Here is a 13,511-nt window from a genome sequence, read left to right on the forward strand (position 1 = left end):
CCGGGAAAGGTTGAGAAAATAACTCAAAAAACCACAAACTGAATCTTCGAACTAACAAATTTTGTTCTTCTTCATAAGTTATCAACTCAATAGAAAGTGGAGAGTCGTTGTATTTGAACAAGGTCGTCCATAATGTGGTACCTAGAAGAAAGTTTAGGAGGAACATGAAGAAGAAGGAAAAACGTGTGGAACTAGAAATATATGTAGCTTGCCTGCTTGCACCGAGACTCCTCGCTAAATCTTGTTTTCGGGATGTTGACAGATGCATGAATTGTTCAACCAGTTCCCCATCTACCATATTTTTGGTGTTTGTCGCATTAATCAACGGTCGAATCGGTTTCCCGCCTCGAGCGCCCTAAATAAATGACATGGTTGAAACAAATTCACTTCAGTGATGTTTCAAGGTAAGATCCAAAAGTTAGTAAGTTCTGCTCAAGCAAAGTAAAGCACCATTAAAGCAACGATTCAAATACACAACAAATCTTTGAAGAAAATTCAAGATTCAACCATCTTTTGTTCATTTCAGAGTATATACACATTTAAAAAATGAAAATTCGTCTTCTTCTGTGACATTGAGGGAGATAGTCTATGTTGGTGCGGAAAAACCAAAGTCAAAAGTAATAGTCAACAGATGAAAGTCTCAGCAAACCGAATCTTGTTCAGATACCTACACAATTTTTCGCAGAGAAGATGTTAACGTGAACCAATACGAACCCTCACAACCACAACTTAATTATAGGTACTCGGTAGTTACTGCAACCAATTTCAGTACATTTTTAAAAATCCGAAGACAGGTAGGAGTATGCTGCTAATTTCCCTCACTAACACAGCACTTTCAGGTGAACGAAAGAGCAACTCGCCTTTGGATTTAACCCGGCAAGCTGTCCGACAGAGTTGGACATGCACTGATGAAGAAAGTGTAGTCTTCTGAATAAGTATACAGACCAAACTATCATAGATTCCAAAATACGGTATTTAGCAGTGTGTACTTCACGCACCTGAATTGTCTCTCAGAAATTGGTCGGACAATACCGACAGAACCGTCAAGTGATGCCCAAATACATGTTTGCTGCTGTGATATAATCTTGGCTTCAGCTGGTGTCAAAGGAAATAGGGATGAGTGTCCTGTATAGATAAGGAATCAGTTTCGGAATAGAGAGCAAGGGAACAATGAGTCGTGAAAGAATAATACTCCTCTATTAATATTCTACTAGTGAATTTATAATACCTCTCGAGTTCCCTAGCAGAACTACAGAAAGAATTTTTGAAAATAAAGAGTACAGAAGAGAACTCACCTTTAACTCTAAGCCATGCGTTCACATTTGTGCCGACGTTTAGGATACCACGAAGTATGAGCTTTTCTCCACCGTTGGACTCCTGCGTTTCTGGCATATAGTTGAACAAGCAAATGTTCCCAGCTTCGTCCGACATTAAAAACGCCAAATGACTGAAGTATTAAAAAAAACATTAAAGGACCTCGTCAGCATTGTTAAGCTTGAGAAAATGTACTTATTATCCACGAGGAACTGCGCAGCCATAGGAGAAGGCACATCAGGTCGGTCGTCTCGTGATGCGACTGATAGAGCTTTGAACTGTTCCTGCACTCATACAAAACATTACTACTATTATAATTACCATTGATACAAATATTTCAAAAAAGTATTAACCAACAACGCACTTGAAAACGAATAAGTGACATAGAATCATGCATATCACAGGCGATAGCGAGGTTGCGCATAGAAACCAAAGAATGCACATAATAATGCATATCCAGGAAAGAAATACCCTGCAGATCATTGTCCCGGAAACCCCATATAAATACCTGAAATGTCGTTGTAGCGATACAATAACAATAAAATTAATAATAACAATATATAACAACTAATAAAATTAAAATCTCCAATACCGTACTTTTTGAGCCATTCCGCTAAGGAGGAGACCATTGATAGATGCCAAAGCTGTAACCGGACCTTTTTGTTCTTTATCGTAAACCACCTAAAAGAATAACATCGAGCATATTTATGATTTTTCTGGTCCTGAGGATCAAATAGTCCTACGGTAATAGCTATTTTCTCTCTTACTTTGATTTTGTGTTTTGATGTTGGTTTTCCTGGTTCCGGCACAACGTCTATGATTTCCGCAAGTATGATTCGACCTCTTACAAGTACCTGGAATCGTGCTCACAATCTTGGGAAAAAGAGAAGAATAACAAAATTGTAAAGAATTTACTACGTCTACAATATTTGAGAATATCTGAGAGAGACCTAAAAAATAAATGTGTATTGATTTCTTCTAACTGCCAGTGTCTTTCGAAAACTCGTCTTTAGCGACATAATTGCATTGCATCAACTAATTTTATTTTAAAAAAAAACAATATGCCGAAGGTAATTTACTCTCTACCGGATTGCGATTCCGGAATACTCGAGTACAGCTCAATTCACGAAGAATTTGATAAAATTTTATCCCAGTGAAATTTTCAATTTGCTGATACCCAAGGAATATGATAGCAACTGAGCGAACAACTAAAGAACCAGCGCAGTAATAGGCGAAAATTACAAAAGCTGCAACCTATGTATTAAAAAAAAATAATGTGGACTCTATACGAATATTTTGTTACCTCTTCACCATAATTGTTGATTGTCCCAACCGACAGATACGGTTGCATACCACTGATAGTAGATTCAGAGCGTAAGGTGACCTCTTCACACGCTGTCACCACTTCCATTTCCTCGAATTTGATATCGGTATTGGGCACCGGTTTCCAGTCCATTGGAGAATACAACTGAACGAAAAATCTCTTAATGTTGCGAGTGCTTCGTTTTCCCAATTTTATGACCTATTAACTAACGTTAAGCGTGTATTGAGGGATGGAAGGGAGAACAAAGTTTTTGTTTTTCTCGTGCGTTTCAACTTGTTTGTCATCGTTTACCACAACCCATATCTTGTTGCTCTTCATTGGAACAGATGTCGTCACGGCATAGACCTTAAGATTAAGTAATTTACAAAGGTTTTACTCTTTTTTTTCAAACCGACAACTTTAAAACTTCAAAAATTCCCACTTGACTACTCATCATGTACCGAACATGATGTACCGTTGCACCAACAGGAACTTTCTTGCACGGGTAAGGTAATTCATAGTCAAAATCCATCTAAACACAAACCAGGGATATTTAACAGAACTAGAATTTCTGCGAGAAAATGTTCGCACCTGCAGTCTTGCGATACGCAGCTCCTGCAGATTCCTGGCAATATAAAGGAAGCCGTTCGGAACGTTCTGATTGTTGAATGGTGTAAATGCCGATAGGGGACCGTCAACCGTTAAAGGGTGACATTGGAGCCCACCCCATGCCCCCACCAGCACCAAGCATGGAAATGCACCCGAAAGCATAACACCGTTCACCTAGAAAAGTCGCGATGTACTATTCAGAATGAGAAATCTCCGAAGAAGAACTCACTATTCCACAAACACGTTCGAAAGGGTGAATTATGACACGGTGCTGCTCAATTTCTCTGCCAACTTCTACCTAGAATTTTTGCATTTTTTCTTTCATAAAACATTTCTCTTTGTAGGATACCTCCGCTCTTCGTCCATCATGCCCCATAAATGGTGTAGATCTAATCGTTACAGTCATGGCAAGACGACGGAAACCAATTGCTAAGTGTTCTAAAACTTTCGTTTAGGTTGTAATTTGCTACTTATCTCTTGCTAGCTTAAACATAGACGAAAAGGATCTAACCTCGCAATGGGTTCCTCCATTTGTACATTTCATACGCTATAACTTGATCGTCAATGACCGCCATCAATATTGGATGTCCCTGATTTATGCCCAAACCTGAAGTATTTCCAATGTAAAGTATATAACATTCAAATTATTAGAAGATAAGCCACACTTTCTTACCGACTGCGCTATACAAACCCCCAAAAACCTTTTGTACTAATGCTTAACTAGATCGCATCGATTATAGAACGATAATGTGTGGAAAGAGAGAAGCACTAAGCGAAAATGAAGGGTACGAAAACTGGAATGGGAATGACGAAACAAAGAAGAAAAGTAGGACTTTAAAAAAAACAGTGATTGAAATTTGTATGGAACCAATTAGTTCTAGTTCAAACAGTCGCAAGACATTGAACGTGTAGTAAGGGGATAATAGATCGGTAAAGAAAAAAGGAAAACGAGTAGCATGATGACATGGGGAATGGAACAACTAAATGCTACGGGTGTCAATATAATAGTTTCTTGACGTTTTACATCTTGAAACATTTCAAAAGTCGAATGACGGTTCAGTAAATAAGGACAAACTTTCTACTGTACTCTTAAGGGTTTCTCATCATCATCACATGTCTTTTACTGTTAAAGTGGAACCTACCAACAATCTGTAGCTCAACAACTCTTTCGTTAGGACGAAATTGGATCGAAGAGTTCTCAAACTGTTCCGCTCGAGCTTCTAAAAAAAAGTATGAACACTAACAAAAAAAGCATAAGCGACAACAAAGTTGGTGGAATCTACCTTGCTCCTTCTTGTCTTTCTCTTCCTCCTCCGGCATGAGATCAGTTATGATTTCCGGCATCAACCCAAATTTTAGGAACTAAAAAGTCATATAAATATAAGATCATTTATACAAATAAAATGAGAAATATGTTTGTTGTTTTGCGTTTCTCTGTACACCTGTTCTCATGGTCGCTTAAGACCCGTTTAATTCGATTTGGACCAACTTTTACCCACGTTTACTTTCGGATTGCGCTCAGATTTGAGCTAATACTAGCATGGAAGTGTCAATTCGTTTATTCCCTCAGTCATAACCAAAATCTCTTGGAAGGAATCGCTACCTGGTATACTATTGACATATCCGGCAAGGAATGGACCACAATCTTACCGCTATCTCGAGCCAAAATAAGCCAATAAGTGGGCTCCACTGAAAACAGAAACATCACCAAAACGATCAAGCACAGCCAAAACCGCTCACCAGTGTTAGGATCGATCGCGTCCGATTCCTCACACCCAGTTGTAACACTGGTTATCTCAGCCATTCTTCTCCTTTTTCGAAAACCCTCATCTGAATCACGTTCACGTCAGGTAAAAGAAGAACACTAAGGTATAGGTCAAGTACCTTTTTTGTCTACTCCACTTTCACCATAAAGTAGTTCGTCTTCATCAACAATGGCGCTAGCCGGAGCTACCGCTTCTTCGCCGTATAAATCAAGTTCAACGGAATCCACAACACTCCGACGTACAGACGCTCTCTGAACTGGTAATATTTTTAAATCTGTAGGTTATGGTAACTAATCTAATCCTTCCTGTTCTATCATATTTTAAGGAACGGTAAGATAGTGTATATCAGTGTAGAATTATTGACATATTCATGGTGACCTATTTTTGCCATATGGATGGTGAAAATGTCACAGATAATGTTTTTTTATACACACTAAGCACTATTCTTACACATGCCAAAAAACTTTAGATGGTAATCTATAGTCATTCTAAGATAATCTATAGAAATTTCTTGAGATTCCTCCTTGACTTGATACTTAAGAATTGTTTGAGCACACTTCCTTTCTCACATTAGTATATGTATTTGAAAAACAGTGTTACCAGTGCCGGAGACAAAGTCGGCAGCTGGTGTTACCATAGATGCAATGGGGAAACGAAATACATATTTCCACCCTCTCCGGTGTAATGCAAATTTCTACATTAAAAATTCTAGAAGAAGACACCTTTTTAGGTCTGCTGAACTTCCTTCCGTCTACAAGAGCGTCAACGTCGGCATCTTGAGAACAAACCATTAGACCACTCATATCTCGATATATCGACAATGCAGTAAGAGGAGCACGATGGTGAATAGTCTTTTCCGCGAAGGCGCTATTTGATATATCGACTTCCTAAGAAGAAAACCATGGTATCATTACGATTTACGAAAGATAATATACTCCACTCACCCTGAGATGCACGTTCGGATTCATCACAAGGTGGAACAGCATCAGTCGTCCATTTTGAGTGAGCAGCGCAACATAGGGGTCAACTATGGAAGCAGCAACGACAGGGAAATTGGAGTCCAAGTCTATTTGTTGTAGCTGTTTCTCTTCAGCGACCAGAGCCACACGAAGAGATGTTACCTATAATGAAAGCAGATAACAAAAACTATCCCTGCAAATACTCACAACTTTTTGAATGTGTGAGTAAATAAATACAAGTGTCAACAGCGACAAATTAATAGTTACAACCTGCACGGCGAGACCTCCATCTGCGAGTTCTCCAGCAGCTACTGTAGGTTCATCAGAAAGAAAAAGTGGTTCTTCTAACTCGACCATGTCTTCGCCTAGTTCAAGAATTAACGAGGAACGAGTCCTAGAGACGATAAGATATCTGAAAATAACTCCAATTAATCCTCGTAGATCCAATGTATAAATAAAGAGATGTACTTATGTGAGTCGTCTTCTCTTCTACCAACTGCCCACAGCTGCTGTGCATCTTGTAAACTAAACAGTTACAAAGCCGTAAAATCGTAAAATTGAAAATACCCAGAAATTAAATTGAGACCAACAAGCTGCTTGTAATGACATCTGGTCGAACAGTTCTTTGAAGCACGCAAAGAGAGCCGTTAACTGTATGCCCTGAGGCGGTCACCTGGAGAACAACAACGAATAAGCAGATTTTAATTCAATGAGATCAGTTTTTAATTGAAAGTAGTACTACGTACAATGTCAAAAATTGGATCAGTTCTTTCCTGCTCCAGAAGAATTGGACTGATTCCATGAGCATTCCCAGCTGTGATCGCCTTCACTGGACCAATATTAGTTAAGCGATCAAGTTCACGAAATACTAGCTTTTCCTTCACTTTAGACTCAACGGTGACCTGAAAAAGAAAATAATGAAGAACGGAATGGTTCCACTTCGAAGTTACAAGGAAACTGAATCAATAATGCAATTAGAACATGGGCAACTGAGATTCCGGTACAAAATCTTGCTGACTACACCCACAACCTGAAACGTTTTTCTTTTCTTGCGCTGATTAATTCAGCGACAGGGCGGAGCACAAACTTTTTTGACCATCAACACTGAAAGGTTGTCAGCAGAGTTTGGAGCCGCCGGGCCGAAACACATTTTTGTGGCTCTACGAATAGCTTATTAGTGGTCATAGTTTCTGCTGGCGACGCACAGCGTTGATACTTACAAAATTCTTTAGAGCCGCGAGAACGTGCCAGGCCAGCAGCCACAACTCTATTACCGTCCTAGAAGCAAAAAAAAAGATGAACAAATCCATGACTTCAAGCTACTGTTTTGACCCCACTCCCGCCCAACCACAGTATGACATCAAATATTCAACATAACCTATCTTCTCTCCTAAACAAGCAAAACCTATTTCCTCCCCCCCAATTTAGAAATCTTATTAGTATTTGATCCAGAAGTGAAAGGGTTAATGCATCCATAAGTAAAAAAGATTTAGAAAGACTCACCACTTGCTCAATGATTTGCTCCCCATACAGCTCAAGATCGTCGTCATCTGCCTCTATATTCTCAATTCGACATTTTTTAGGTTCTGGCGGACCTTCTTCCACTAAATATTTCTGTATAAGTAATGTAGAATATAGAGGGCAACGCGAAGATGCGCTAAGGCCACTTCCGCATTTAACTCCTTAGCGAAATGCCTATGGTCGACCCTCATCACCAACGAAGTCAAACTGCGAGTCTACCTATCCGCAATTCGCCTCATCATGATGTACGGATCGGAGACGGGGGCAGAATCATCTACGGTGATGGAGAGTCTTAATTGTACAGAAAGGAAGCTGCTTAGACGGCGGCTAGGCTACTTTAGGCTTAGAGTATGCCACAATGAAGTTCTTTACGCGGAAGTTGTTGTTATGCCGGGGGTGAAATGATACGTGGAAGATATCAACTTCTTGCGCGCCATCGAAAGAGGAAACAGAAAATCGTCTTTGCTTATTTGGTCATATATTAAGGAGACCAGCAGATCACCTTGTTCAACAAATTCTGAGGGGTTTGTCTAGTTCTAGTTGGAAGAGGCCACCTGGCCGAAAACGAAAGTTCTGGACTGAGGTGGTGAGAGACGACATGAGAATACTTGGCGTGGACAGCCAGTTCAACCGACACGTAAGGCTTCCCAGGATAGGTATAGGAAAGAATGGATTGACTCTCTCCAAGCTCTGGCTGAAGACCGAGAAGGGTGAGCAGAGCTATGTTCAAGGGCGGCACACCTCGACAAAGACGCGGGTAATCGCGTAAGGCGAAGACATCAGCCCGTCGATTAAGTCAAGTAAGTCAGTGATGAATAGCATCCGTAAGAACAAGAGAGTCCTTTTTTGACTGGTTTCATAATTCTATCAGCTTCCAAGCATCATCTCAAAGACTTAATTTGAAGGAATTGGATTTCTACGCCTGTTTTTGAAAACTGCATAGTTAACCTCCTTCTGGTATGGATCTTCGGGTATTGTGACGACTACCATTACAACAAACGCAGAATCGCGAAAAAAAAGGACAGAATTTGAACACCTACAAAGTTCGACCTTTGAGGCGCCCTAGGAGCACAAGTAACGATACCACTAATGAAAGAGAATTATGCTGAGACTACGCAATCCTATTCAAGCGCCACCAAATAAAAAAAGATAAAAAAAAACTATAGAAAGAAAGAAAAAAGATGTCTGGGGGAGAAAAAAAGATAAAATAGTAAGTTAACGAGAACGAATGCATACCTTTATCTTGCTTTACCACGAAGAATTCCAAGAGCTGAGAATCACCAAGACGTGAACCAATAAAAAGTCGACCAGGTGTACAAAGACTCATGCAGTATGCAATGGACGTATCTACAAAAAACAGCCTTAGAAAAGAAGAAAAGAAGAAATAACCTCGATCTAGGGAAAAAAAAACATAAAAATGTGGAGTTTGCAAACACATACCGAAAACGTGTTCTAACTCCAATGATCGAACAGTTTCCGAAGAATCAGTGATCAAAGTAAGTACGAACAATCTTCCATCCATTGTGCCTAATGCTACATGATTATCACCAATCCACTCTGCCGCACCAGCGTCTAATGTCATAGACATGTGTTTCATGTCCTGAAACGATAAAAATAAGCAGAACAGATGCCTTCTTTCCGTGATTACTACCAACCTTCAAAGGGAACTTAGTGAAATTGTCGTAACAGCTGTTCAGACTGATTCCACAAGGAGGAACGGACTGATTCAAATAGATAATCTCATTTGATCCGACTACAAGAACACCTCCCATTGGCTTCGGAATGGCAACTAACCTGGAAATAAGGATATGCATGCGCCATTTCATATGTAATGTCATAAAAAAGAAGAAAAATCGTTTCATACTCCACATTATTTTTCCGTTACCTTAAACTAAAACAAATAAATATTTCTAGAAATGTTCAACGACTATAATGACTGCACGCAAGAGGGCCATATGCACTTCTTCCCCGAAATTCTCAGCAATGTTCGACAATGTAATACGCAGTCCCTGTTTGTACTCTCTTATTCGAATTATTGTATCATGCTAGGCGTAAAGACTGCTAGGTTTAAAAACCACCACTGTTATCAAGTAAAAGAAGAAGCGCAAAAATTAGCATGGAATGAAATATCGTTGAAAGCACACCTATTGCAATCCATGGGTAGACTTCCAACTTGCCAGACAATCGCAACTTGCTCATCAAATACATTCACAGAAACTCCTAGCAGATGCATAGTATCATATCGCACAGACGCTCTAAAACATAAAAATAGAAAATAATGTTCGGAGAATAAGATGATAAGAGAATAAGATGATCAGATAATAAGAGAGGAGAATGATTCACAGCATAATTAATAAGTTCAATTTACATTTACTTACAATTTACATTTACATTTACAAGATAAAAATCGCAATAAAAGAATCGGGACAATGTCAACAATGTTTTCAAGGCTAAAAGGAGATGTATATAAAATTTACACGAAAAAAAAAGCCTGTCTAGCTGTAATTTGTGAACGTGAAGAAAAATAGAATCGGAAATTTCTCTGAGCGTCAGAACTAGGATAATTTCAGAAGTTCTGTCATCACAAAAGTTCATTCCGCTACTAACATGTCTAGTAATGACTAAGAATAGCCGATCTCTTTCAAAATGATTGAGGAAAGCATATTTCTCCCAACATTTCATGGGCAAGCAGGAGAAACATACTTCCACTGGTAACTTTCATCCAGTTCAGAAATGGGTAGCCACCACAGAATCAAAATCCTGTACTCATAGAGCTGATCTTGACAAAAACTATCATCAGTTACGATAACAATAATCTCACCTTCCTGCCGTTGTTTGATGAGGTTCGTATAAAAACAACAACGTAGGCTCATAATAACCATCAAGAAAGATAATGTCAACAATGTTTTCAAGGCTAAAAGGAGGAAATAAAATTTACACGAAAAAAAGCCTGTCTAGCTGTAATTTGTGAACGTAAAGAAAAGATATACCGATGGTCGATTTCAGATAGCGGGATCGAGAAGCTATTTATAAAATCGCCGTCGAAGGGAAGGATCCCAAGCACCCTGTCGTAAACGACAACAGCCCCACACCTACTTGCCGGATCAGTCTAAACAAAACTATATAGTTGTTCCTAATATCTAAAGTTACAATGAATGAAAAAAGCAAAATAAACAAACGTGCAGAAACGACTATAAATAGAACGATTAACAAAAGCGCACCCTAACGATCGGTTCGTGACAATGGTGAGTGAAACCGTCACGTTTGAACTCAGAAGAGAAGCTATGCAACGAAATGGTACTGAGCGCCCGATCCTCAGGATCAACAGCAACAACAGATACATTACACCCTTCAAAAGCAAGAAGCAGTGCTTCGCAGCTTGGATAACCTGGAAATAATCACTGTTAAACTGAAGACAAAGAAGTGAAAAAGGAAGTAAAACAAATAAGACCAAACTAAAGGGATTCTTGGAGTTACCTGGAAGCTTAGCCTTTGCAAATGACTGAATTGGTGACATAAATCGGCAGCTATACACGCATTCCAGTTTTGTTTTCTGCTTCCACTCTTCAGATGCGTCTCTTGGAGGTATCAGGGTATAAGGATTAGTACGAAATAACCGAAGATGCTTAGCACCAACTGTTAGGAGCTGACTTCCTAAATATTCAAGAATACGGAGACTTAAGACGCAACAGCGGAGTAGCTCTAAGGAGCCATGATATCTGCTGAGAAGTTAAATAGTAAAATCGAATAATGATCCATGTATGAACCATCAAACATCAAAACACTATACATCCATCATTTGATCTAAGCCCAAAAGCTCAAAGAAAAATTCCCGATCATCCAGTTGAATCAATCTCTTCAGCGAAAATTAACGGAAACGCATCGAAGATTTAGAATCAAATGAAGAAGAATGAAGTCCTTACTAGCACGTATTAGCTACTCAGTAGCAAATGAACACGAAAGCAAGTTTCTGTGAGCAACACGTTACCACGTTGAATGAAAGAAACGCATACCTCTTCCTGGCAAAAACCTCCCATATGCACTGAAGTTTACGGTGGTCGAGTCGTCTTTTTCGTTCAGATAAGAATACATTTTGAATCTTCAACAACGATCTTTGAGAAGTTCAGATCAGATCAGTACAACATCGCAGCACTTGGTCAACTAAACAAAATAATATAGAGAAGAATGCGTACTTCGAAGAAAGTATCCTAGAAAACTTCCACTGCTGAGATTTTGAGCTCCATGTGAACCTTCTCATCTTCTTGCCTCTAATAGTTACTATAGTCGGGTCAAAACGAAATGAAGCTCAGTGCAGTTACGTAAGCAGATGCGCTCGGGGCGGCTGTTTCACGTCGTTTTGACCAGAATATATGGACTCTTTGCAGTAACAGTATCTCGCTACTATTTGTACAAAACACTCTGTTCCTGAATTTAGAGCCTGTTTAGAAAAGTTGCTGAGAAAAAGAAAAGAATCGATCTGTGAACTCTTTTTGAGCATAGCCTTTGGCTGTAAAAGCGTTCCCGCAATTTTTCCCAAACAAACAAATAACTTCGGAATGCAGTTTTTCAGCAAACAAGTTACCCAAGGTGGTCTTAAATAGGAACGGTTTGATGGTCATATTGTTCTTTCCATAAAACCAACGTCAACCTATAGACCAATAGACTACATCTCGAGAGAGAGAACACTTTTTCCCTTTTTGTCCCAAGGAAGTAGTAATAGTATGCATACAAAGACCATTCTGGAGAGTGTGAAGGAATTTGTATTGATAGCATCTCCATACACAACACCTTTCGATTTTCTATGGTGTAATCAACCACGGAACAGCTGTGGTGTATAAAATCCAAAATCTCATAGATAAAAAATCCGTAGGTTGTGCTTTCGAGGTCACAATCGAAAGTACAAAGTGTCACAGCCAATGGAAACGGGAGAAAAGTCGCTTCAGAGGTAATGAGAGAAGTGTCCTTTGCCCTTCTATGCGGATTTATACAGTAAGGCTTGGTTTCAAGGAACAAGTAATTGGTAAACTCCTTTATGCCTCACACAGATTCAGACTATATAAAATTGATACACAAAGGACCACAGTTTTCAAATATGTTAACGGGAACAAAGCGTAAAATTCTAAATGGTACTGGTCCAACAAAGGATGTACTTTATTGCAGTTAAGAACAGACTATCTGTAGTTGCACGTCATACCCTGTACTGCACGGCTGGAAACTATAAGCAGTTGCGCATATATAGCCTCTTCGAAGGTCTTGCCTCATTCAACGCATAATTGATTCTAATAGCTAGTATTCGAAAGGGAAGATCCAGGTGGGCAGCACTCAGTGGTGCCATTATTTCTGAACGTTCTTCTTTACTTTTTTTCTTTTAGTAGCTTTAACTGTCGTGTCATAGATCCTCTAAGACTAGTGCTTACGTCTCAGGGTCTCGATTGATTTAGTTATTTACTTCAAAGTATGTCGAGTGCCCTTCCAACTACATTTACCCCTACTCGAATAAGTCGGAAGATTCCCTCCGCGAAGTAATCTAATCGTCGAAAAATTCGGAAATCCTCCGCAAGGTAAGTCGTGATGGAGAGGACGGGCATACTACAAAAATGCGAGAAGCATACGTCCTCCGATGCTCTGAAAAGTCGCCAGAGACTCACCTTAAGGTGAAAAGTTTCGGAGCAGTTCCATACAAAGACGATGAAGTAATGATTAAAGGAAGATGATCTGAGGGACTCAGGAGTACGAGTTTCGATGAGAAGATCATGGGGCTCAAAACTGAAAGGCCACTCCTTTTCCTTTACATTGCGGAAGCGAGGGAAGGAGATCCCTGACTGCTACGGTAAGCGGAGTGAGAACCAAGCATGGGACTCGCTTGAAAAATAGACATAGTTTTCGCTGGTTCACAGACACCAGAGTGGGTGGTATAAGGTCAGCTCCTGGTTTTCTAAACATGCGATGGAATCACTATCTTCGAGAGGCTTTGACTGCTGCTCCCCTCACACATTTACTTCCGAATGTGTGTTCAGCCGAGCAGACGTAACGCGTCTG

The 13,511-nt window shown here is 39.6% G+C and overlaps 1 protein-coding gene across 2 annotated transcripts; it reads right to left on the reverse strand.

Annotated features, from left to right (window-relative positions):
• Positions 1-86: 86 nt before the first annotated feature.
• On the reverse strand, positions 87-13,227 carry RB195_000264 (uncharacterized protein; the record flags this gene model as incomplete). 2 transcript variants are annotated; one of them, XM_064196509.1, is made up of 38 exons in its annotated part: positions 87-141; positions 213-355; positions 861-927; positions 999-1,125; positions 1,296-1,447; positions 1,510-1,598; positions 1,679-1,822; positions 1,912-1,995; positions 2,082-2,168; positions 2,618-2,782; positions 2,849-2,983; positions 3,060-3,149; positions 3,209-3,400; positions 3,456-3,524; positions 3,576-3,664; positions 3,738-3,833; positions 4,369-4,446; positions 4,510-4,588; positions 4,830-4,915; positions 4,967-5,056; positions 5,111-5,243; positions 5,715-5,879; positions 5,937-6,113; positions 6,222-6,363; positions 6,420-6,476; positions 6,542-6,624; positions 6,698-6,853; positions 7,455-7,555; positions 8,709-8,819; positions 8,913-9,072; positions 9,128-9,266; positions 9,617-9,727; positions 10,294-10,386; positions 10,463-10,581; positions 10,694-10,860; positions 10,950-11,126; positions 11,486-11,571; positions 13,121-13,227. In XM_064196509.1, 38 exons carry the CDS (start codon positions 13,225-13,227, stop codon positions 87-89), a joined length of 4,401 nt encoding a protein of 1,466 aa, XP_064052390.1. The 2 variants fall into 2 exon arrangements, with proteins under 2 accessions (XP_064052390.1, XP_064052391.1); XM_064196510.1 differs by lacking the exon at positions 13,121-13,227 and having other exon boundaries at positions 11,486-11,564.
• Positions 13,228-13,511: the final 284 nt, after the last annotated feature.

Source organism: Necator americanus, chromosome IV (assembly GCF_031761385.1).
Source record: "Necator americanus strain Aroian chromosome IV, whole genome shotgun sequence".
NCBI classification, from domain to species: domain Eukaryota; kingdom Metazoa; phylum Nematoda; class Chromadorea; order Rhabditida; family Ancylostomatidae; genus Necator; species Necator americanus.